At 39.5% G+C, this 25,756-nt stretch overlaps 2 protein-coding genes across 2 annotated transcripts in view; one reads left to right on the top strand and one right to left on the bottom strand.

Annotated features, from left to right (window-relative positions):
• ppm1lb (protein phosphatase, Mg2+/Mn2+ dependent, 1Lb) overlaps positions 1-3,040 on the bottom strand; it is a 50,325-nt gene extending 47,285 nt beyond the window's left edge. Inside the window, exon 1 of the mRNA XM_003454800.5 lies at positions 2,053-3,040. Coding sequence (XP_003454848.1) covers positions 2,053-2,451 — 399 coding nt within the window. The 5' untranslated portion in view covers positions 2,452-3,040. The remainder of the gene's footprint in view (positions 1-2,052) is intronic.
• A 7,116-nt stretch (positions 3,041-10,156) lies between these two features.
• nmd3 (NMD3 ribosome export adaptor) lies at positions 10,157-25,661 on the top strand. Its single transcript, XM_013277327.2, has 16 exons — positions 10,157-10,292; positions 10,647-10,730; positions 12,805-12,939; positions 13,104-13,200; positions 13,657-13,737; positions 14,240-14,368; positions 15,151-15,241; positions 16,916-16,994; positions 17,428-17,524; positions 17,999-18,116; positions 21,152-21,297; positions 21,631-21,743; positions 21,841-21,913; positions 22,083-22,189; positions 24,847-24,917; positions 25,125-25,661. The coding sequence occupies exons 2-16, from the start codon at positions 10,687-10,689 to the stop codon at positions 25,256-25,258; spliced, it is 1,515 nt and encodes a 504-aa protein (XP_013132781.1). The 5' UTR covers positions 10,157-10,292; positions 10,647-10,686; the 3' UTR covers positions 25,259-25,661.
• The last annotated feature ends 95 nt before the right edge of the window (positions 25,662-25,756 follow it).

Raw genomic sequence — 25,756 nt, 5'->3', positions numbered from 1 at the left:
GACTGTGTATATGTGGCCTGGATGAGCAGAGTGTGTGTGCATGCGTGCGTGTGTAAAGAAATTGAAGCACTTGACACCTCACTAACAAGCCAGCTGAGGCAGCCAGTATCCTGATGCTGCCTTGGGCCACACAGCGTCACTCCGCTTAATGCCCTCTGGCTACGTATAAATATAAAAATATCTACATCCACCAAAGAGAGGAAGTTTTTTATTTTTATTTATTTATTTATTTTCTGAAGGCTGCTGACTGGCAACCATTTTCCACACTTCAAAAGAGGGCGTGGGAATAAACCGATGCCCATGGACATGAAACGATAAAACAGACTCTCACATCCAAAGGCAAATCCTAAGCATCTCTTCTCGCTCTTCCCACTCGCCACCGATGCTCTCCCACTCGTTTTCTCTCTTTTTTTTCCCCTGGCAGATCAACAAACATATCTCCTACTTATTTTTCTTAAACACATGTATGGTGAGCTGTGGCAGAGCTAACAGGTTAGGCCACTGATCGCTAAAAATGAACTCCACAGAGGAGGGAAGGAGGCCATGAGGGGAAACCCAATCCAATGACCACTTTTGGTCAAAAAGCTGCAGCATCCAGCGTTGCGGCCTAAAATTTAATTTCCCCAAGTAGAAAAGCCACCTCGATGCCTTTAGCTGCCTATTTTTAGTATGTTATCATTCAGCCACAATCAGAGTACAGCAGTCAACCTCAGGAGTGAGGATTGTTGCAGTGAGACAATAAAAAAAAAAAAAAAAGCACTGAGCTCCTCGGAAACCAGAAGTGGCTCATCGGAAAGAAGAGAAGAGAAGAGAAGAGAAGAGAAGAGAAGAGAAGAGAAGAGAAGAGAAGAGTCTATTGGAGTTTATGTTTCTTCTTCTTTCTATTTGGTGGCTCTGTTGCATCAGCACTGTCAGCTGAGGGCACAGTCGAAGCCTCAGAAAACAATGCCCGAGCAGAGGCATGCTTTGACTTCATAATAAATCAGTGTTTTCATGTTCCCGCCTGACTGTGGCATCATGTCAAATGCTCTTTGTCCGTTTAACTGACAGCACTTTTTAAGGGTCTCATTGTGAGCTGCTTTGTCAGGCTGTTGCCTCGATGCCCTGACATTAATTAGCACCAAGGAAGCAGAAAGCAAAGGAGAATGGCTGTAACCAGCGGACTAGTGATCGATGTCATCTGTGTTTTTCCTCACAGTATGGGGCCCTGGCTAGAATCTGAAAAAATCTGAGTTTATCCTTCTCCTTCCAGCTATAATTGTGTTCGACTATGGGGGATGCATCCCTGCTTTGGACAAACAAACCCAAGAGAGATTGTTTTTGGAGACAAATAAGCTGGAAATAAAGAGCATGCGGCTCTACTTGCCATCTAAAAGAAGACTCTCTCACAGGGAGGGTGACTGTGTTTGCAAGGCTGTAACGAGAAAACCCAGAAGCCCCAGTGTCGCTGTGCCTCTGTGTGTGTGTGTGTGTCACTTGGTTTGTCCTAATTAAAGTCATAACTTGCACCCATCAGTGACACAGGACGTCAAAGTGAATCCTGCCTAATTACTCGACCTCGAGTCCCTGTCTTAAAGAGTCTCCGTGTTAACACATTCAAGACATTCATTAGTTCAGTTTCTCCTTACCTCGAGTTGCATAATCCTGAATTAGTTTGTGTTTGATTAAATTACCACACAGAGAAAAAAATATACAGGGTTCAAACTGAGGAAGGAAAATATCCCCTTTATCACTACACATTAACTCTATGTAACTTAATACACTGTAATAAATGATTTATGGGGTGGACTACATCGTTTTATCCGTTAGAAGTTATTTTAGGCGTATAGAAAGTAGATTTTTAGCCCTCATATTTATACTTTATTTAAAAGTAAAACGAGGACAGTTTTGGTTGAAAATACCGAATAAGATCTCTGCTTCATTTAGTCTCATTCGTGTTTTTAATAAAGAAATAAAAGCAGGTCTAAGAAAAGGACCAGACATAACTCATTCAAACCCACACTTTAGCCCCACTGGAGATCACTTTAATGTCCCCCTGGGTACCACACTCACCTCTCCTCCGTGGCCATCAAAAACCCCAAAGATTGACGGGTGACTCTTGTTGACGATGTCGGTGAGCACCTCGAACCTGTCCTCCATGTGATCTCGCCGGCCTTGGATGGAGTACACGGCCACGTTGTTACTCTTGAACTCCCAGGTCTTGGAGAACTCCGCGTCCAGGACGTCCAGCCCACCGAAGCGCTCGTTCTGCATCATCTCCGCCACTTTCCCCTTGACCATCTTGACCGCATCTCGGCTGGACTTGACGATGGTCTTCACTTCGTCCGTGTGGAAGAAGTAACTCCACAGAGCCAGGCTGATGCACAGCAGGAACAAGGTCTCCGGTCTGAGCAGAAAATAACGCATGATCCGACCTAACAGAGACAGCAGGGTCATTGTATCCTCTATCATTTATTTATTCACGCGCAGGAAATCGCGGCAGGTTGTGTGTCGCTCGCCCCCCCCCGCCGCAGATTTCACTCCATCGTCGCTGTTTTTGTTGTTGATGATGTTACCGTGTTTGCTTTGGTTAGCGGCGAAACAGACACGTTTAACCGAGCTACTCACGCCGGGAAACATTCAGGTTATACTGGACCAACGGGTGACACTTCACTGCATTCCTGTACCAGGACCCTCAAGGCAGGAGGGAGACGTATCAGCGACCGAGGGGAGATAAAGAAGAAGAAGCGCGGTGCACCGGCTGGTTCCCTCTAGCATTCAGCCCAGCAGTGAGCCACCACCAACGGCTGTCCGCTGACCATCTGCCGCGGTCCGAGAACACGGACACCCCAGGCGGGAAACAGCAGCTTCTCCCCTCTGTTTGGACTTGAGGTTAAGCCAGTGTGTTGGCTAGAGTAAAGTTGTGGGCAGAGCCTGTCCCTCCCCGGCCAGCCCTGCTACTGTTCCCAGTCCTGAAATAGCAGCCTGTGCTGAAACCCTCACATTCCCAGCTGCCACACTGGCTGCGAAGCCCCGCTGCTGCTTTCCTAAACGGCCGTGCTGCTTTCACGTGCAGCTCGTAAAGTTCCCCTTCAATATTGTAGGAAATAATTGTATTTAAAATATCAACATTTACCTACAGACAACGCATAGTGATACCGTTTAAATAAGGGACCCCCCCCCCAAAAAAAATCTAACTTATTCAACTGCAGCTGGTTACGTCTGAAAACAAGGTGATTAGGCGATTAAGCGAGCGATGCAAAGAAATGTAATCTACAGCTGTTTAGATAAATAATTTAGATACATTTAGATAAATAAATGAATTAGTTAATAAATGTAATCACTTGAAAGAAAAGAACAGTTGTGATGTGGCTACAACTTAATAAGTTGCCACATTCACTGGCTTGCCGCAAAAAAATTCAGTAGAGAAACCAATAAGAAAACTGCAGACTGTTTACAGAAATGAAATTATTGCAGCATTATGTTATTTCATCCAAATGTTATAAATTCTACTGCTCAATTATATATCAGCCATGCCTAAAATCTCACCAGGGGTTAAGCAAGACACCAAGAGAGAAACCGCACGGGAGATTTACGACAGAACTCGAAGGCGTCCAAGGACCAGTCATACCACAGGTGAGTCTGAAGACCTCCGTGAATCAGTCATTTTAAATACATACTAACACGCAGCAGTTCATTATAAAATTAAATCAGATAAATAACCTTTCGGTAGGCCCAGCGTGTTTGTGGCAAGGTAGAATTGTCATGTTATAGGAGAAAAGGGGAGATCCTGTATTAATGCTTGTGTCAGAAGTCCTTCTCAGGCCTCCCCCACCACCACAAAAAACCCCCCAAACAAACCAAACAAACAGAGAAAACTTGTAAAATTATTGTTTTTAGAACTATAGTATCAGTCGCACCAGGAGGGAAATGTGAGGTCAACAAGTCCATCAGTTTAGTTCATATTAGTTAACGTACAATAAAATGGCAAACTAATGAATCAAAACAAGATGTTAGCAGGTGTTTTGGTGGAAAGTTTAAATGACTCTTTTCCTTTTAACTGAGAAAAATAAATATTAATCTCTCTTATTAAACAATGGCACAAAGGAGATGCTTTTTTCTTCATCAAGCGGCAAGCAAACATTTCAGTGATCGTGTGGGTGTGAAAAGAGAAAGAAAGACCGTATTTGTTTTCAATATTTTTATTGCTTTTTGCAACAGCATACAAAGGTTTGTTTTCCCCGTAATATGCTGTAGTAATAGAAACCCTTTCCCCCACCCTCACCTCCCACCCTGCTCTCTACCAAACCTACAACAAACAAAAAAAAAACAATAAAAGGAAAAACAAAACACATAGAATATATATACATTTGTACAATATGTGGTATTTATACAACTTCAAGACATGAACAATAAAAAAAAATAGCTAGCATATACTAAACCATTTTCTCCTCATCCACATTTCTGCAGGAGTTGTCCGATGTTTACTTCTTTTATAAAGTTTTTAAATGGCTTCCAAATTTCATCGAAATATGTTAACTTGTCTTTTAGAAAATACGTTATCCTTTCCATTGCCATACACTGTGCCAAAGAATTTATCCAAGCCCCAATAGCAGGAGGATCTAATTTTTTCCAATTTAATGCAATCATACGTTTTGCCTGTAATATACAATAATCCATAAACACAATTTGATGGGTTCTTAGTTTAAGATTTTTAGAATACACATGTAATAACAACATTTCTACATCTAAAACAATCTTTTTATTCAAAATTTGGTTTATTTTGTTCATCACCTCCTGCCAAAATGCACGGATAATTCTGCATTCCCATATACAGTGAAAAAATGTTCCACGGGCTTCTCCACATTTAAAACATGTATCTGGAATTCTATTATTATATTTGTTCAATTTCACCGGTGTTATATATAATTGCATGATCCAATTGTATTGTAATAACTTTAAGTTACTATTAATCGATAGTTTTTGTGATTTTAAGCAAATTAACTTCCATGTCTCCTCAGAAATATTGATATTTAGGTCCTTTCTCCAAGCTACCAACTTAGAAACTGATGTTTCTAGAGAGGCAGATACAATCCAGTTATAGAATGTTGAAATTAAACCTTTATTACCACCTTTTTTCACCATTAACTCCTCTAACTTACTTAACTGGGGAATGTTGAGAGACTGATTTTGCATGGAAGAAATGAAGCTTCTAATTTGTAAATACTTAAAAAAGTGTTTTTGGGGAATTTGAAATTTAGAAACTAAATCCTCAAATGAAACCATTACTCCATCACAAAAAAGATCACCCACTTTCTTAACACCTTTTTCTGCCCAACCCTGGAACCCTACGTCCAGGTTTCCTGGTACAAATAAGGCATTTCCCCAAATAGGACTAAACTGAGAGAGATTATTCTTAATATTCATCATTTCTTTATTGTAAACCAAACTTCAATCATATTTTGGACTATAGGATTATTTGTTTCTTTCTTTAACTGTTTTGGCTGTGCAGAGTATAAATACAAATTTAATGGCATTTTAAGAGAATTTGCTTCCATCCCCACCCAAGACGGGGTATTTTGGGATGAAAAATAAAACATTATTGTCCTTAGTTGAATAGCCAGATAGTACCAGTGAAAATTGGGACATTTCAACCCCCCTGAATCAAAGGGAAGATACAACAAAGACAAACGAATGCGGGGATGCTTCTTGTTCCAAATGAACTCTCTAATTAATGATGCTAATTTGGTAAACAATCCAGCAGGAGGAGCCAGTGGGACATTTTGAAACACATACAACAGTTTAGGTAATACATTCATTTTAAGAACACTTATCCTTCCAATAATAGATAGTGGTAAACTTATCCAACGCTCCAAATCTTTAGAAATTTTCTGTAGAATTGTATTATAGTTAATTGCCACCGTATCTTTTAATGAAAGAACTATTTTGATGCCCAGATAAGTGAGTTCAGAATTAACAGTAAAGCCAGATATATTCTGACTTACGTTTTGATTATACCCTTGTTTAAGTAACATTAATGATGATTTTGTTACATTTACTTTATACCCTGAGAAGGCCCCAAACTGATCTATTAAATCCTTTATAGCAGGCACAGAAATTTTTAGTTGCTTTAAAAATAATATGACATCATCAGCAAATAAAGCAATTCTATGCTCCTTTCTACCAATCCTAACACCTTGAATTTGTCCACTGGTTCTAACAGCTATTGCCAGAGGTTCAATAGCTAAAAGGAATAAAAGTGGAGATAAAGGTGAACCCTGCGGGCACCCTCTTTTAATGTCAAATGGTTCAGAAATTATCTCATTTGTCTTAACCTGAGCCACAGACTGACAGTGTAGTAGCTTGATCCAATGGAGAAATAAATTACCAAACCCAAATCTAACAATGACATCAAAGAGATATGACCGTTCGATTCTATCAAAAGCCTTCTCCGCGTCGAGCGAAAGAATGGCTGTATCTTCCTGTTCACTTTGATTATGAAGAATGTTGAGGACTCGTCTTACATTATGAAAACCCTGCCTATGTTTAACAAATCCATTTTGATCATCTCCTATAATAACTGGAAGAACACTTTCTAATCTTTTTGCTAGAATTTTACAGATAATTTTAGTGTCTGTGTTAATTAAGCTTATAGGACGCATATTTTCACACTTGTTATTTAGTTTTCCAGGTTTAGGAAGCAATATTATCAGGGACTCCCTTAATGAGTCAGTAAGATTACCAGTATTAAAACATTCTATATACATATCTAAGAGGGGCTGTGCTAATTTATCTTTGAAGTATTTATAAAGGTCGATTGGCAATCCATCTGGACCAGCTGTTTTACCAGCATTTAAAGAATTTATAACATCAATAATTTCATCTATACTAATTTGCCTGTCAACATTTTCTTTGTCTTTGTCTGAAATTTTTGGTATATCAAGTTTATCTAGAAATAAAGATTGAATGCTAGCTGCATTATTGGATTCAGAGTTATATAACGTTTCATAAAACACTTTAAATGCATTATTTATCTCTAATGGGTCTACTATAATATTTCCATTTGAAGTTTCAAGTTTTGTAATTGCCTTTTCAGATTCCTGCTGTTTTATACGCCAAGCCAGGAGTTTGCTGGGTTTTTCACCTTGGTCATAGAATTGTTGCTTTAATCTCAATAAATTTACAGCTGCTTTTTCACTTGTCATTTCATTATATTGCGTTCTCAATAGTAATAATTCTTTTACATTATACTCATTATTTTGGCCTGATTGAAAACTGATCTCTTCTAACATTTTTATTTTTTCTTCCAGATATTTTATCCTTTGATTTCTTTCTCTTGTTTTCTTACTAGAGTAGCTTATAATTTGCCCTCTTAAATATGCCTTAAAGGCCTCCCATCTCACACTTGCCGATGTTTGATCTGTATTGTGCTCAAAATATTCATTAATTTGCTTGCCTAAAAACTCAAGAAACTGTTTGTCCTGCATCCACTTCAATTGAAACCTCCATACAATTCGAGTTTTGATCAGTTTTGGCTCTATGAAAGTCAAAGTAACAGCTGCATGGTCAGATATTATTATTTCCTTATACTGGCAATCTTTTATATAATGAGCCAGCTCAGTTGATACCAAAAAGTAATCTATTCTGGAATACACTTTGTATGTACCTGACCAACAGGAATATTGTAACTTGGTTGGGTTTTGATCTCGCCATATATCAGTTATATTTAACTCCTTCATAAATTGTCTAATCACCTTTCGTGTTCGATTATGGGTGTTATCCATGCCTGAAGATTTATCCTTCTGTGGGTTTAAAGTGCAATTTAAGTCCCCAGCAATTATATATTTACCTTGCAAGTCTGAAATTTTAAGAAATAAATTGCTATAAAAGTTTGGGTTATCTTCATTTGGGCCATAAATATTAATTAAATTTAGTCTAGTAGATAGTAGATTACCTTGTAGTATTAAAAAACGTCCATTACAATCCTTAAGCACATGCTCAACGTGAAAAGGTATAGATTTGTGAATCATTATCATGACGCCCCTGGAATTGGAGGAGTAAGGTGCTGAAAAGATCTGACCTGGCCATCTACGTTTCATTCTATTTGTCTCGCTACCTAGCATATGGGTTTCTTGTAGGAACACAATTTTGGCTTTTAATTTCTTAATCCTACTAATGACTTGTTTTATTTTTACAAGCTTACGCAGACCTCTGCAGTTCCAAGAAACACAGTCAATCAATACTTCTGCCATATATATTCACATATGTTAAAGCTGTACTATTAAATAAATACACACATATATATACAAAAGAAAAGCAATGTACCATGTTAAGAATTTACTGATTTGAGAGAGCAACCCTTCCCACATCCCAGCCTGTGTAAGAACATACAGGCATCCCTTAACCCCAAAAATACTTCCGCCCTCTTCTTGGAACATGTCCACCCTAAACCGAGGAGCTATTCACCCGCGTTTAGCAACAGTTGTTAAAGTAATTACAATTAAATAAAAAATATTTAACTAAAGAAACTAATAATAATAATAATAATAATAGAAATAAATCCACCTTGTCAAGTTTTTACTCTCACACATTTGACACAATAAGTGAAATTACTAGTAACTCTTGTTAAGAGATCTAAACAACCAATGTCTAACCCATCTTTGTATAACAACCCTTTGGCAATATAATAAATTGTTCTGTCCAGTGTGGTTCGTAAATACAGCTAGAACAGAATTAGTGATCTACCATCATATACCTTATCAAACATCTTGTACTTGATTGAGGTTCTTAATGTAGGCGTCCACGTCCGCTGGTGTATCAAATACATGCGTACGTTCCTCGTTGGTCAAAAGCAGCCTCGCTGGATAGATGATCCGATGTTTCCACAGTCCAATCTCCCGCAGCTTCTTCCTCACACCATCATACTGACGCTGCTGTCTATATGTTTCTGCAGGCAGGTCCGGCAAAAAGGCTATCTTGTTGTCCTTATACGTCAGTTCTTTTGTCGTCCTAGCGGCTTTCATGATGCGTTCACGATCTCTGTAACTTAAGCACTTAATTATAAAAGTTCTCGATCGGTTTGCAATAGAGCTTTGATTTGTGATTATCCTGTGCGCTCTCTCCAGGACAGGAGAGGGAATTTTCAAAATATCCGATATAAACTTCTCCATGAAAGCACGTGCATCTGTACCTTCTTCTTTCTCAGGTATACCGAGGATTCGGATGTTGTTACGCCGACTTCTTCCTTCCAAGTCCTCCACCTTTTTAGACAGAAATTTGGCCTGTCTTTCAATGCATTCCATATCATTTTTCAGTAAGGTAATTTCGTCCTCCGCATTGGAGATTCTTTTTTCAGCCTCGTCAAGTCGCCGTCCACAATTTTGTATATCAGCTTGAACAGCTCCTATTGCTGACATAATACCACCCATTTCAGTGTGAAACTCTTGCTTGAACAATCGAATGGCGTTCAAAAGGTCCAAGGAAGAAGGCATTTCTGGGTTTGCGGGTTGCTTTTCTTGTTCGTGTTCATGCATGACGCCCATCTGCCCTTCCTCCATCCCGCTTTCGTCCTGTGCCTCAGACGTAGATTTTTGTTTGTCCTTGTTCAGTTTTTTAGGCATGTTAACGTTCTCAAATGTTCCCAAACGAACTGTGTCAAAGACGTAAGTTCTATTTTGGATTTACAGAGAGTATTTAACGAAAAGACAACTGAGCACGCGAAACACGGGTCTCCTCACTTTGCCGCCATTACCGGAAGTTCCAGAAAGACCGTATTTACTAAAGAAAAACAAAGAGAAAGGGCGCAAAAGTTAAAGTTTATCAACTGAGCTTTGATGTATTGTTATAAATATAAATAGCTTCTCTATGCTATGCATGCCTGTTTACCTATTAAATGAGACTTTCTAATTTTAATTCAGTTAGTTAAATGTTAAACTCCTCTTCACAATAATACATTAAAATGATCTTTAACTGATTGCCTAAAACGCTTCTGGTAATAATCTTATAGTTTTACTATGCTTTTTAAGATATATGACTATATATACCACCATCAGCGTTTCAGATTATCTAATACAAGATTTAAATTAGAAAAAAACAAGTAATAGATTTTTTTTTTTTTTTTTTTTTTTTGGTCTTTAAGTGGCATTTTTATTTGATTTAAATTTTTATGAGGAAATGTATTCAGGCAAACAAAGACAGTCCCGGGGTCCTTGAGTCCTGCCTGACGCCATCGAGCCTCTCTCGGTACTCCGTGGAGAAAACGTGGGGCTACCTCGTTTACTGTCTGCTGTGGATTTTTCATCAAAATAAGATCAGTAAGTTTTGTCACCACTCGGTCGCGTTAGCTGTAGCTACTGAATACTTTCAGTCCACTCTGTGTGTTTGTTTTTCCGCGAAAACTTTTGAGAATCACTCAGAAGAGTTAGCAGTTTAGCCTCCAGTGCTAACACACTGTATCAAGAGCATCAGCCAGGCTAGCAGTGCTAACTGTACTTAGGGCAGCTTTATCGTTGTTTAGATATCGGTCTCTCTGTTCCTAAATGAACGCTTGGAAACAAAATAAGCCTATCTGGGTTAACGTGTATTAACCCTTTCTTTTTTCCCAGTCGTCTGTGTTGTGCTTCAGCGTTGACAGGGCAACTTTACATCTGTCATGTTTGTGTCCTCAGAGATAACTGGACCACCTGAGACCCACTCAGCTTGGCAAGGATGGAGTACATGCAGGCTCCTGCCTCGAGCAGCCAGGGGAACATGTAAGTGCAGCCCTTTAGCACTGTGTGAGTTTTAACAGCAAAGATCGTTCTCCAGACTGTGGATAGCATCTCTGCCTCTAACTATAAAGCCTATATTTCCTTTAAGGGTGGCATTAAACTACCAATACGAGGCAAGGACACAGGATATATTGGCCGATATTTGGCTTGCTAACTATCAGCAGGCAGGATAATCAACTACATAGCATCAGCAGCCTGTATTTATCTGTTGAGTCATAAAGTTTTCTGCTCGACCATGGTAACATTTCAATGTAAATATCTTTAAAAACTATTAAAGATAAAAGCTTGAAATTTTCCTTGGCATCCCATACCATAAAAGTGAACCAGAATCTGTGATTTGGGGATAAAGAAATATGCATTTCTTTAACAAAGTTATTTTCTCACTTATAATTTGAGTGTCATCTGGAAACTAAAGGATTTTGTTCGATTCAGGTTAGACATCTAATGATATTATTCTTTATGTAGTACAACTTGTAATATTTACTCAATCAGCAGGAAATGGAATGAAAAAGAATTTTTTTCTTTCAAGTGTCTATTACTCAAGTGGATTTGGCCCCCCAGCATATGCAAAGTGTATACATTCAGGGTGGGCTGAAATGTTGGGCTTCCAGCATTTTTGAGCCCTCATAACATTGTAATGTTATAACATCATAAGTACAGTCGATAGAAACGTGAAAAATTTAGGGCTGGACACATGTAAGCTCTGTTTGAAAACTGCAAGCAAATCAACCAAAATATTTGTATATTATATTCGTATATATTTGTATATTTGTTTTAGTAATCAACTTTGAGCAGCAGTATAATCATGGCTTCAATAGCAAAACTGCACCAGTGGTCATGTCTGTAATGTAACGTAATGGGAAGAAGCTGAGCCAACTGGTACTCTGGATGTTTGATCTGCTTTGTTATAATTCACTGGGGAAAAAAAATCAAAATGTGCATTTTTGGTTAACTTTCAGGGGTAATATGACTACAGGGCATAGGCGGCTGGTCAAAGTTGTAGCATAAGAAATTTCTTTTCTTTTTTTTTCTTCTTTTTTTAACCAACATTTTTAAATCAGGCTCATAGGTTATACATAATTTCTTCCTTTAGTTATTGTACCAAAAAAAAATGGAGTCATGTGGGGGACAATGATTGTTCTTTTGTTTTGTTTTTTTCATTAAATCATCCATAAAGCACAACAGCAGTAAAATAAAATATACTATCTTTTCAGTGGGTGTGTTGCTGATTTGGACCAAAAGTTCCTAATTAAGAGCCCTGTTGACAAACTTGGTTCGAATCCTTACTGATCCAGTGCTGTTAGCCAATCTAGAACCAGTTCCACATGTTTTAACCAAATAGAACCGGTTACCAGCGCCATAAAGCTGACACCAGTAGGACACCACAGAATTTCTGGTATCAGTAACTATGTGAGGGGTTACCAAAAGAAATTCCCTAATGATTAGCAGCCCACAGATTCTGATAACTATCATCTTGTTCTCATGTAAATTACTTCTGCTCTTAAAGCTTCAGAACACTTGGATCTCAAACCTGTCAAAAAGTGGGAAAGTTTTCAGAAGACAGCATTTCTCTGGCACATCACTAGTGGAATACACATCATGGAGCAGTCTTTGTTAAGACTTAAGATTGAAATAATTAATATTTTATTTATTATTCAAATAATAGGCTTGATCTGAATACATGTCCCTAGGCTGTAAAAGGGCTGCAGCTGTCTTCAGTCCAATATAACAACTAGCTGTAGCTTTTGATTTTAAATTGATTATGGCACACTGTCAGTGTATTTTGCCAGAACAACTGAGATGAATTATGTCATCAAATAAGGTGAACATTGTGACTCTTTATTTTCAGAAAATGCTCAGGTGACGAGAAAAATATTGGAAAAACGCAGCAACATAAGCTGCGACCTGCTTTGTAAAATCTAACATTGTAATGTACATGCTGTCTTTAGTGAAGAGGCTGAAACCTTTTATATACCATATATATCATTAACAAAAGGGTCTGAAACAACTCATCATTTATTCGTATTTCACTGACTTTGGCGTCTCTCCCCTCCAGCCTCTGCTGTACCTGTGGTGTCCCCATTCCTCCTAACCCAGCCAACATGTGTGTGGCCTGCCTGCGCACTCAGGTAGACATCTCAGAGGGAATCCCCAAGCAAGTCACGGTGCATTTCTGCAAGCAGTGTGAACGGTGCGTTTCATGCATTTAATAACACACACATAACTGTTGTATTTGTTTTGTACACTGTAATGTACCCGTTATATCACTGTTTCTCTTTAGAAGGCATTTACAGGTGAAATGTAGCAGTCAGAAAGGTGTGTTTTTTATTTAAATGTATTTCCTCTTTTACGCAGGTACTTGCAGCCTCCAGCGACCTGGGTACAGTGTGCTCTGGAGTCCAGGGAGCTGCTTGCTCTTTGCTTGAAAAAACTAAAGAGCTCTATGTCTAAAGTAAGCCTCTTTCTTAGTCAGTGTCACTAAAGATGAATAGCATATTTCTACATGAGTGAAAGATTTCTAGAATAAATTAAATATAAGGGGGTGTCCAGTGCCACTTTGTAATATGAGATTCACAAGCTGCTTGTTTCCGTCCTGCCTTTTTATTGAGCGCATTATCTTTTTGTTGTGTGTGGAGAGGGACCATCTTAGACACATGCAAGCTAAGAATTCATATCCTTAAGTATATATTACATTTTTAATGATACTAAAGTTTAATCAAAACCTTAATGTTGTACTCTTAAAACCCCTCTAGTTTGATGTATTCTCAGCAGGTACTCTGTGATACATTATTACGTTACAGCATCCTTCCCATCTATCTGTTTTTTTGTTATGATGTGCACCAAGTTCACTATTGTACTTCTCAATACTCAGACAGTGCTCACAGATCTAAAACATCTGTCTTCACAGGTGCGACTTATCGATGCTGGTTTCCTGTGGACAGAGCCGCACTCCAAAAGGATTAAGATGAAACTGACCATCCAGAAAGAGGTTAGAAAACAGGGGGACATTTCTATGTGTGGGAAAATTATATTTATAATTAGCGATATGAGATGGGCAAGGTGCTTTTTGTCCTGAAAGTTTAAAATAAAATCTTTTAATTTTTTTATAATCTTACAAATATACATAAAGTGGTGACAAGTTGTGGGACGTGCATCCACTACAAAGTGACCCTGAGGTTGTTTTATGAGAAGAACAAGCGATCTGTCTGTTCTTGACAGAGTTATGTGAGAGTAGCGAGCCTCGCCATTGGCTGTCATTGCATCTCCTTGACCTTTAGTGAGAACCTGAGCCTTGTGTTTCTTTTGTTTGTGCAGTTGGAGGGTCTTTATAATTCTGCCTGCAGTTCTCCCTGTTCACATAAAAATTCAAGCATAACAATTCAAATATGCTCTCCTTGAGTAGTTTGTTTAATGAATTTCAGCCACAAGTTTTTGTCATCGTTTCCCTTGAAGTTGGAGCATATGGTGTGACTTGTTGTTGTCTTCTCCAGGTGATGAATGGCGCCATCCTACAACAGGTGTTTGTGGTCGAGTTTGTCATCCAGTCCCAGATGTGTGACGACTGCCACCGTGTGGAGGCCAAAGACTTTTGGAAGGCTGTCGTTCAAGTTCGTCAGAAGGTAGATACCTGTGGTCTTACACCCTAATAAGTACAAACTTTTTTCCCATTCTGGCTGTTTTCAACCTTTTTAAAAGCACTTTTAAATAAACCATGAACCATTTTATCAGTTATTGAAGTGGATGGTGAATGGTTATATTTCAGCACATTTGTAAAATTGGTTGTCATAGTAAAGTGTTAAAAAGTAAAGCATGTGGTCAAAGCTGAAAAATGTGTGCAAAGCCTCTTTTTCCACTAACACTGACTCGACTTTACTCTTCTGAATGAAATTTGACTTCTAATGTTTACTTTTTACGTTTTTTTTGGGTCATTCACTGTTTCTCTTTCTATATATAGCGCTGTTAGTGTCTCATATAAACATACAAACATAGCTCTCTGAGTCTTTGTTGGGAAATACAACTCAAGACACTCTGTACTGACGTACTGAACTGATCTAAACTGAACTTTACTGCTGCAGAGACCGTAGACTAGCAGTTGAGTGATTAATAAATAGTTATGTTACTATGAAGCTAAACTATGTTATTATATAACTCAGCCACTTCATAATAAAAGCCAGTCACTGAAAAAGCTTTTGCTCTGTAGCTGCATGACAGAAAAGGCTCAGCAGATCGTAGATGCATGAAATAAACAACTTGCTCAGATGTGGAAAAAAACCCCAGCTGTATTGAATGCCATTAAGTTGAGTGTTCACAGGCAAATGCAAAGCTAGTTATCGAGGTTTGTGCTATTTAAAGGGATGAGTATGAATTTCTCTGTGATGAAGATTTCTCTTTTGTCCATCAGACTGTACACAAAAAGACTTTCTACTATTTGGAGCAGCTGATCCTGAAGCATAAACTCCACCAGAATACCCTCAACATTAAAGAAATACATGGTAGGTCAATGATCTATGATTATGTGCACAACGCTATATACACCAATAGAATTCTATAATAATGTTCCAGGTTCCTAAGAATGAGAGAGAACCTGATAAACACAAACAAAAAATGAATTGACTGTCTGTTATAGAGCTCTTTCAAAATATTTATGGCCACTAAGATTAATACATTTATCTTTTCATCATCTCTGTCTGTTCCTCTTCTTCATCTGCCACCTCCACCGCTGTTCTCTCCTCCCTCATCTCTACCTCATCCTCTTCCTCCTCAGCTGAAGCCTCATCTCCTGAACTAAAGTCAGAGCTCTTACCTGTGGGAATGTGCATAAAAATGCTGCTTTATTCCCAGTTTATATTGTCAGCAGATTACATGTGCAGACCTCCCGTTTCTAACAATAAGCTGGCTGTAACGGCAGCAGCTGGTTAAAAGATAATGTTATGGAAGCTAACCTTAGGTTCGAGTGTCCTAAAAATCTCACTTTCCCTATGATAAACAGTTGATTTATATTCTTGCATCTTATGAAAGTTTATACGCCAATTGCCCGAGTCTGACGGCATTAGATCTACTTCAGTAACGGCGGCTAACACCAACAAAAACGGCAGCTCTTACTGACAGAAATGTTGGGGACAGCCGCAGCATACTTCAGCGTCGCTGTCATCAGTCAGAAATGAGCTTTGCTGGCTCGATCGACTCGTATCAGACTCCTTCAACGACGTTCTACAGCGTCCTCAAGAGTACATAGACGTGGACGCTTCACATCAGGCATGTTGACAGCTGATATAAACAGTGGACTGAGAGTCTAGATGTACTACTGATGAATGCCACACAGACTGCCTGAGGTGAATGAGGGCAAAAAAATGAAAATATTACAAATATTTAATTGACACTTGTTTCTTTTTAATGTGTGCATATTATTTAAATATATTAAAGTATTGTGTCTGCAATAATGTGTTTATACACAGGCAGTAGTGGAAACCTGCCAGCCTGCCGCGGCTGTTATGGGATGCCGAGGGTTAAAGGGGAAATGCCTCGTCTCTGCTGTGGGGACTTTTACCCAAATTACACTGCAAAGTGGGAAACTTGCCCTAGTTGTCACCAGCGGAACTAATGTGGGTTAGAGCGAAGGAGAACATAATGATGTGTCGAGTGTTAATTACCTCTTCCCGTACCAGACAGCCAGTCATGCATGCATATCACTGGCACCAATAACTCCATGCAGCTGTCCTCGCGTGGGCCTCTCAGGGGCACGCGTTGTACATCTAATCAGTGCGCTCTAATCAGAGCGGGCGTTCCTTACCAGCTGCCTGCAGAGCAAGCTTGTTTCTTACCCTACTTATCGATGCTAAGTGCTACTTCATACATACTTATATGTGCAGAGGCTCACATGCTGTGCATTGAGTGACATCTCAGCAGCAGTCCTCTGTATTCTTGGATGGGACTGTTAAGCTGAATTTTGGCCCGATGGGGTTGTTTAAATCATCTCCGTGTCTCGGCGGGACTTGAAAGCTTTAAGAAGGTTACATGTGGCTGCCATATTTTTCTTTCCTCTTCATCTGCGCTGTGGTATGTGCCGTTTTCATGCATATGTTCTTTGGCGTGGGGATGACCTGCGAAGCACGCCTGTGATAAATATATCGGTGAAGTGTATTTGATGGTATTGCTTTTTCTCGCAGAGGGCATCGATTTCTACTACGGCTCCAAGCAGCACGCTCAGAAGATGGTGGACTTCTTGCAGTGCACCGTGCCCTGCAGGTAAACATTGCTTCAGTCCATGCCTCTGAAAACACACAGCACGACCTTCACAGCGTTCAGTGATGACGTCTGTCGGGGTTCAGAATTTGTATGTAGAAGTGGAGATGATTAGCTAGCAGGTGTTAGCAAAATGTAGCCTGTCGGTAATAAATCTGAATCGGAAGAGAATGTAACCTATTATAAAGAAAGGGAATATATTAAAGTTGTTAATTAATTTGAAACAGTGTACAAGTGTTGTTTCTGCATAGCAGAAACCGTTTATATAATCATAATCTGCACAGGATGTTTCCTTTCCATGTGTGCACAGCATCTTAGTGCTTTTAGGCCCTTTTGTTGTAGCATTTGTCCAACCGACACTTAACGAGCTCGCGTGTGTTGGTGAATGTTTTAATATTACTAATAAAAATTAATACTTTCTTTTTTTACTTTAAAGGTCAAAGGCATCTCAGCGCCTCATCTCTCACGACATCCACTCAAACACATACAACTACAAGAGCACCTTCTCCGTGGAGATCGTACCGGTCTGCAAGGTATCCAGCAAACAGTTGCATTTATATTTGGAACTCATTTTAGTTGAATTTAGGTTTTATCCCATGATTCATTGTTACCCATGTGGTACACCCGACTGTCCTCGTCATTCCTACGGCCTACACATTTATACACACTTTATAAAAAGGGTTGAATTTGTGTTTAACGGTGACAGGTTAGATTGAACTGGAAAAGCAATGAAATTAAAATTAAGGTGGGGATTAATTGATCCCTGTCAGGTGTCATTTTCAGTAGTTGATTGGCATGCCACTACAGTTCAATGCTTTAAATATCATTACAGGTTTGTTAACACCTCATATTTCAATACTAGGGGGTCCACGGAGGGACACTTGTTTTCTTAAATGAAAACGTCAAGTCCTCTTTTTTGGGTAAACAAGCTGAAACAAGTTCAAAGCCTTTTTACTCCACGTGACCTCAGTTTGACCCCCGGTGTTCTGGTTGTGTCTGGTTGCCAGGACAACGTCGTGTGCCTTTCACCTCGACTGGCGCAGAGCCTGGGGAACATGGGTCAAGTCTGCGTGTGCATCCGTGTCACCAGCACCATCCATCTGATCGACCCCCGCACCCTGCAGAGTGAGTACGGAGGAGTTTTGACACGTTTAGCTGACACCACGGCTCACGCTGTCTGCAGCTCACCTGGTTGATTGTAGAAGCATTTCTCACGTATTTGTGTTGGCTTGCAGTCAGCAGAGATATAGTTTAAGTTGTAAGTGCAGTAAATAATTGTCATCCTTTAAAAAGAAAAGGAAAAAAAAAAGTGTAATAAAACCTAACAGCAAGTAGCTTTTGAGCTCGAACCTGCTGGCCGGGCCTTTCTTGTGTGGAGTTTAGATGTTCTAGCTGTGCCTGTGTGGCTGCTTTTTGTGTACTCTGGCCTCCTGTGACAGTCCTAAAACACACACAAGTGTGGCGTGACTCTATCCACCCTTCTCATCGCCTTAAATTCGACAAACGGTGTCCAATTCAAATGAATATTTTTAAAACAGTTTCTTGTCTTAAAAAATACTTCTATTTAATTTTTGTTGTTATTAGTATTGTTTGTTTGTTTGTTTAAAGTTCCCATCCCTATTTTGAATTCCTATAAATGATCTCCTAGTAAACACAATTAGCTTCACTCTTTGCCCCGTAAAGACGACATTTGGCGACGTCCCCTGGGCCTTAATGACAAGTTTGACACATCAGTATAATACATAAAGATATGGTAGTTTCTGGGTTTTTCCATGGGTAACTTCCACTAATTTCTGATGCACATGTAGTCATTTTGTTCTAGAAGCATCCCTGAAATCTGACAGAAACCACTCAGTTCAGAAAAGAGCTTTAGTGGGCTTTCAGTGTTACGCTGCAGATATTCAACTGAAAATTGTTCAGTAATTTATTTGTAATTAACAGTAGCAGTTTTGTGTTATGAGACGTTTAGCAGCACATTTTACGTTTACATTTTATAAACTGTTTGACAGCTGATGGTTCAAAAATAATGGACATTTTAATTAACAATGGCATTCACTCACTAGATTTAAATATGACTTCTTTAAGTCTGTTACCAATGCTTATTAGCATTGTTGAAAAAAACTGCTGATTTTAGCACTTAATACATTTGATCAGAAACTAAAATTGTAATTACATAAGAAGCCGATCGTCACAGTCGACTAGCTGAATATTTAAATATTCATCTGAGTAGTTTCTCATTATATGACTTTGATAAACCAGTTGTTGCGTCTGTGCACTCTGTTTAGCCTCTTTCAGTATCTGCACTTTTAGAAACATTACCACAGGTTGGTTATTTTTCACTCTTGTATTGTTCATAACACCAAAAGTATTTCCTGCATTACCGACAGTCGCTGCTTGGTCGACACCCTCCTAAACCGCACTAGACTGACCCCAGTTTGGTGACCACATGTTCCACGCTGTCATTTTACTCGGCTGCTTCTCTCTTCTCCAGTCACAGCACGATATTAGACGTGCTCCCAGAGAGCAAAACATATTTCAGATTGCATTATTTATTCTATCAAAGCCAAGTTATCTGATTTAGGGGGACTTATTACCAATACAAGCACGGAGACAATTAGTGATGGGTTGCTTCCTCTGCGTGTGGCGTAATCGCTCATTTTGTGAGAGGCTGGATGGTCCTCCACATCTTGAAGCAGCACACACGTTTTTAATTACTCTTCAAAGAGCAGGCTATATTTGGAGCAGAAAGTTTTTTAGCTGGTTGAAAAGCACAAACAGCCTCAAGGCTGTCGAGCAGATTCAGCGGCACAAGGCAATTAACTGGTGTATCAGAAGTATCTGTTTCTGTTTTTCTGCTTGTACAGTTTGGTTGCAGTATGGACAGGAAGACAATCTTCCTGTCTAGTTTGTTTAGAGTATGAACAGAAAGAAAAAGCACTTATGGATAAATCAGACTTGGAATATTTTTAATACTCTGCTTAGAAAAATTAAAGGAAGATTTAGAAAACACACGCTGGATATCTATACTGATATGGGCTGGGTAATTTGTTAGGATTGAAAGGCTCAACTTGCCACATCTTTTCACAGAAAAGAAAGTAATCTACTGACAGTGGGCTGAATTCAAATACACCCCAAAAATCAAATTGAAAAGGACGTGGCAGGCTAGTCCATTTTACTGAAATTTCATTACAGCAAATCCAAATGGTGCTCAGTAGTTTGTATGGCCTCCATGTGCTTGTGCTTGATGATGGATGGTGTCCTTGGGGATCTCCTCCCACATCTGGACCAGGGCATCACTGAGCTCCTGCACAGTCTCAGGTGCAACCTGTCAGATGGACTGAAACATATGTCCCAGAGGTGTTCTGTTCGATTTATGTCAGGCGAGCATGGGGGAGGGGCCAGGCAGCGATATCAGTACCTTGCATGAGCTGGTTTCAAACTGTCATCACATGTGGCCGGCCATTGTCGAGCACCAGGAGGTGCCCAGGAGCCGCTGCACCACAGCAGGGTTTGACAGGGGGTTCAAGGATTTCCTCCCAATTTGGCAGTCAGGTTGCTGCTGCCTCACCTGTAGAGGTCTGTGCACCGCTCGATGGATGTGTCCCCCCCCCAGACTATCGCTGACCCACCACTAAATTGAAAATGCTGATCTATGTTACAGCAAGCTTAACATCTTCCACAGCTCCTCCAAAGGCTTTCACATCTATGACATGTTCAGGGTGGACCTGCTAATTCTGGTATTCTTTGACAAATGCCAGTTGGACTCCACGGTGATGGGCAGTGAGCACAGGGTCCACTAGAAGATGTCGGGCCACTCTCATTAACTCTGTTTCTGATTGTTTTGTCAGATGGTATAAGGACCTTTTGCGATTGCTAGGAAACACAGCAAACCTCCTGGCAATGTATTCATGTGCCATCCTGAAAGTGTCGGACTTACCTGTGTAACCTCTGTAGGGTCCAAATTTTGCCTTGTATTGGGTCAAAATCCCAGAACTTTAACTGACTTGATGCTATACTCAGATTAAAAGTGTTATTTTCATATTTTTTGAGTAGTGTATGTATTGTTTTTCCAGAAAAATTTATTTAAATATCTGGAAAGTTAAGTATGTGGGGTTTTTTTTTTAATTAATTACTCTAAATAATCAAAAGTATCTCCCTAGTTGCTGAGGTGGACGGGAACACATACTGGCGTAACCCCTTCAACGGTCTCTTCAACCCGAAACAGCTGGAGGAGTTCATAGTCATGGACATTGACATCATCAGAGACCAGAAGCTGGGTGCTGGAGCTGGCATGAGGTCCAACAAGGTAAGGGCGCGTGTGTGTTGGTGCAGAACAGATTGCATTATGGGGGAACATTGCTCTTCCCTTGGAAGTAAAATCAATAGCAAACCATTACATTATCCCTGAACCTGTATGTTGGATTCGAGCCAAATCGACACAAACAGTCAGGAGTGTTTCTTTTGAGGCGAGTGCGGTGTGTAGTTTCGTGTCGCTCTTTTGCGTCTTTCTGTGTGTGTGTTGCATTATTATTGATGCACCTGAATGAGCAAACTTGGACGAAAGAACAGGAGTAATGTTGTTTGATTGCTTTAAACATTTTGGATTTTCCCTTCCCTCTTTGTGTTTGTGTGTATACAGCACACCCTGGCTGAGGTGTGGGTTCAGAAAACATCAGAGATGAATACCAGTCAGCAGTATCACTGCCGTACATTCCTGGGCCACCTTCTCAATATTGGAGACCTGGTGCTGGGGTACGTATGCAGATCAGTCAGATAACAATAAATAAATAAAAATAAATAATTGTCAGTGTGTTTACACGTAACCGTTAATTTTCTTCTTATCTTGTAGGTTTGACTTTGCCAATTCCAACATCAATGATGAGTACCTTAATAAGATGAACCCTCACCATGTTCCTGATGTGGTAAGGCTCACCTGCACTTCAGCGGACACGATTTGTTGACTTGATTAACACTGACCTCTAGTGGCAAAATGAAACCCTGCATGCAGTTTTGAAAGTTCATCCCTTTGTTAAATCACATAGGAACAAAAATGCTGTGTGTTGTTAAATTTGAGCATTTGTACAATCAAAGGTGCTGATCAAGAAGAGCTACGACCGCAGCCGGAGGGTGAAGCGCAGGAACTGGAAACTGCAGGAGATGGCCAGAGACCGTGAAGGCATGGACACGGATGATGAGAGGTAAGACTGTTCAGCTCATTGAGATGAATGATGTGTGGCTTACAAGCATTGTCCTCTAAGCTGTCTTGGGAATGTTTTGGGTTTTTTGTTTTTAAGCTAAGATTAAAGACTTAAAAGTTAAAAAAGCACTTTTGTTTGGGACTGTGTTCAGATGTTTATACAGTGGTTTTTGTGTTTGTTTGGTTTTTTTTTGGTGTTTTTTTTTGTATTCCTGTCGTCCTCCCTTCACTCCCAGCCGATCGATGCTGCCCTCCCTGACCCTGGTTCTGCCAGGGATTTCTTCCTGTTTAAAGGAAGTTTTTCCTTCCCACTGTCGCCAAGTGCTTGTACATAGGGGTCATCTAATTGTTGGAGTTTTCCTTCCATTATTGTAGGGTCAACCAGAAGTTGTATAGTTTTTACTCAAAAACAAAAAAAACCCCATACAAGTCAGGTTTATTGGTGTTAATGATTTGTTTCAACCAATATAGCACTGTAGCTCACTGATGTGTGTTTTTGGACGACAGTGGAGGCGTAACAGATGAATGAGCTGCTTCAGACTCAGATACACAGAAAATACTTCTTACAATGATTCATTATTAGTTTTAAGCTTTTCATAGAATTTCTAAACCTGTAATTTTAGTGTATTGTATGTAATGTAATATTATCAGTACTGTCAAAATTAACGCAAATTAATCCGCCATCACGGTCAACGCGATTAAAATTTTTAACGCATCTGGAGTGCAGAATGACTCAAAATCCCTGAAATGTTTCTGTCAACGCACTTCGGGCAGTTTGTCGAGGTAGAGTTACCTTCGCACATGTGCAAATGGGCAGTTGATCTGGTAGTGACGGGAGGCTGAACCAATCAACTCGATATGGAAGATGATAAACGCACATTGGCCCTCTCAATGGGAAATTTGAGTATTAAAAAAATAAGAAGACGGAACAGTCGACCGACATAAACTATTATGCACATTGTGCAAGAAGGAATTTTCTTTTCACCGAAGCACTTCCAGCTTAAAATATCACATTGACGCGAAGCATATGTTAGTCGGGGATGCTGCTAGCACGTCACTAACTCGTCACCCAGCTTGCGACAAACCACTCACGGAGCATCGGGGACTCAGTAAGTCTACTTCAGACATATTGACTGACACAATTGCCGAGTGGATTGCAACAAACTGCAGACCTATTAACATCGTTGAGGACACGCGCTTTACATAGCTTTGGTTCCTCATGCCTCCCCAAGAGTGACAGAGAGAGAGTGGATACATGTTTACAGTTTTTTTGTTAACATGAATGTTCAATAAACATGTTAAGTGCGTATATTTTCCCTTTTTTCTTGAATCTGTTTGCTCATGCAAAATGAAATGTGATTAATATAGAATAAAAATGAATGATATTTAATTGTGATTAATCAAAATTAATCCACAGTAACCCTGTGACGAATCAGATTAAACATTTTAATTGTTTGACAGCACTAATATATATTATATATTAGTGTATACTTACCTATTAGTATATAGTTTTGTTTTGAAGTTGTATTTCACAGGAGAGAACCTGTGCTAAAAGACTGAAAACTATTCAAATTCTCTGTGAATTTAAGCATACATTCTTTGTGTTTATTCTGCATTTATTTCATTATATTGCATAAATGTCAGTTACAAGCGTAAATATAAAGTTGAAAAATGTAATTGCAACCAGCCTATTGATCAAGTAATTGTGATTAATCGCGATTAATTACAGAAAATTGTGAGATTAATTAGTTGGTTTTTTTTTTCTATTGACAGCACTAAATATTATGCATTAATATTCAGGTGAATAAAAAATATCTAATATAAAAGTGGGGGGCGGGGGTACTCCTTATGAAGTATTCTTAAAAAATTAGCATAAATTTGAAACGCCTTGGAAATATCCCTTAAACAAGAGTGCTCAGAGGGCACAACTCTCCCAGAGGTAAAAGGCTGTACTAAAACTTTTGTTTTACGATGTCAAGTCATGCTGGCGTCAGCCTGTTATGGTCTCATTGTGACATCGAAGGGCGTTGTGTAGAAAACATTAAGTGTCTCTTATAGCTCGCTCCCTTTGATATGATATATTACTCAATATGGTTTCTTTGACTTTTTTTTTTCCCAAGGTCGACTTTACTTTGGAGCTAGCAATGAAGGTCAAATGCTTAGCCAACCTAGGTACTCGTGTCCCCGAAGGCCTAGTATATTATTGTGAAGTTTTAGATGATCCATAAAAAATGTGCCTTTATATATAAAGTTTTAAGCTGTTTTTTTTTACTTTAACATTTTCTTTGACCTCGACCCAATTTTTCACCAAAATTAAGTCAGCTTGAGCTATCAACGCATAAAATGTGAAAATTACATGTTAAAAACTGGTCGATAGGCTGCTAACAATCAGAACTGATTACATACTCCCTCCCTTTGAGGTGAGATTAAATAACCAAAGGGTCTTATTATTATCTTAAGATTAAAGCCATTACTTCCAGCACGCACGTCTCTGGTGTAGACCACATAGGAAAAACACTTCTGATACCTGAAACGAGGACTCAAGGGAGTTAATAGGTGTTTAGTGTACTAAGAGCGCAGAGTATCATGTGGTTTGTCTTTCGTTTTCTGTAAAGTAACCAGACTGGTTTTGCTCTCAACTCACTTTTCTGTCTTCAGGCAATATCAGGACTTCCTGGAGGACCTGGAGGAAGATGAGGCACTGAGGAAGAACGTCAATATCTTCAGAGGTGAGCAGCTGATGACCGCAGCACAGACTTACTCCCGCAGCAGCATCACGAGAGAGATTTCAGAGCCTTTGTTTAGGTTTCTATTGTCAGGTTACGGCTCATTTACCGTCAACGGCTGCTTGAGGTTCTGATGGAAGTTGTGTCACACGTTCATTACAGATGATGCATGAGGCACTTAATGAGCAGATGCTGATTTTTCAATTTCAGATGCGTCAAAGATCCCGGTGGAGAGCGACACTGATGATGACGGAGCACCATGCGTTTCCCTGGCGGAGATGCTAGAGGAGCTGAGTCTAACGGATGCCACAGGAGGAGAGGGTGCCGACATGATGACGGACTAACCAGTCGGCGTTCTGACATTGTGACGCCGACAGCCGATTTATCAAATAAAGGCCCGTTTGCAATACAACGGTGCAACTGCACACCGGATTTAGAACTGTCTGCAAATTGGGGACTGATTCAGACACGAACAGATGATATGTAGGAGCAAACAAATCCAGTGGTTTAATGGTTTATCATGGTTAAAACGTACCAACTGTGAGTCATAATGGCGCACAGTCATATGAAACATATGATAATTTATCTCCACGCTCTCTCAGTGGATTTTTATCCAAACTGGGTCTTCAGATTCACATTTTCCTGTGTTTATATGATCCTCTTTGTCATATCAGAATAATATGAAAATGAAGCGGTTGCAGCTTCTTTATCTAAATAAATCCTTACCCACATATTTTCTGCTGGTTTAAAGGCTCTTGTTGTGACGTGCTTTGCTTTATTCATCCACCAGAGGGAGCTTTGTGCTAGGAAGATATGGGAAGTAACTCATTTAAATGAGGCTG

The sequence above is a fragment of the Oreochromis niloticus genome, linkage group LG14 (assembly GCF_001858045.2).
Source record: "Oreochromis niloticus isolate F11D_XX linkage group LG14, O_niloticus_UMD_NMBU, whole genome shotgun sequence".
Lineage (NCBI taxonomy): Eukaryota > Metazoa > Chordata > Actinopteri > Cichliformes > Cichlidae > Oreochromis > Oreochromis niloticus.
The sequence above is the reverse complement of the archived record's forward strand: the minus strand, read 5'-3'. Positions and strand labels throughout refer to the sequence as shown.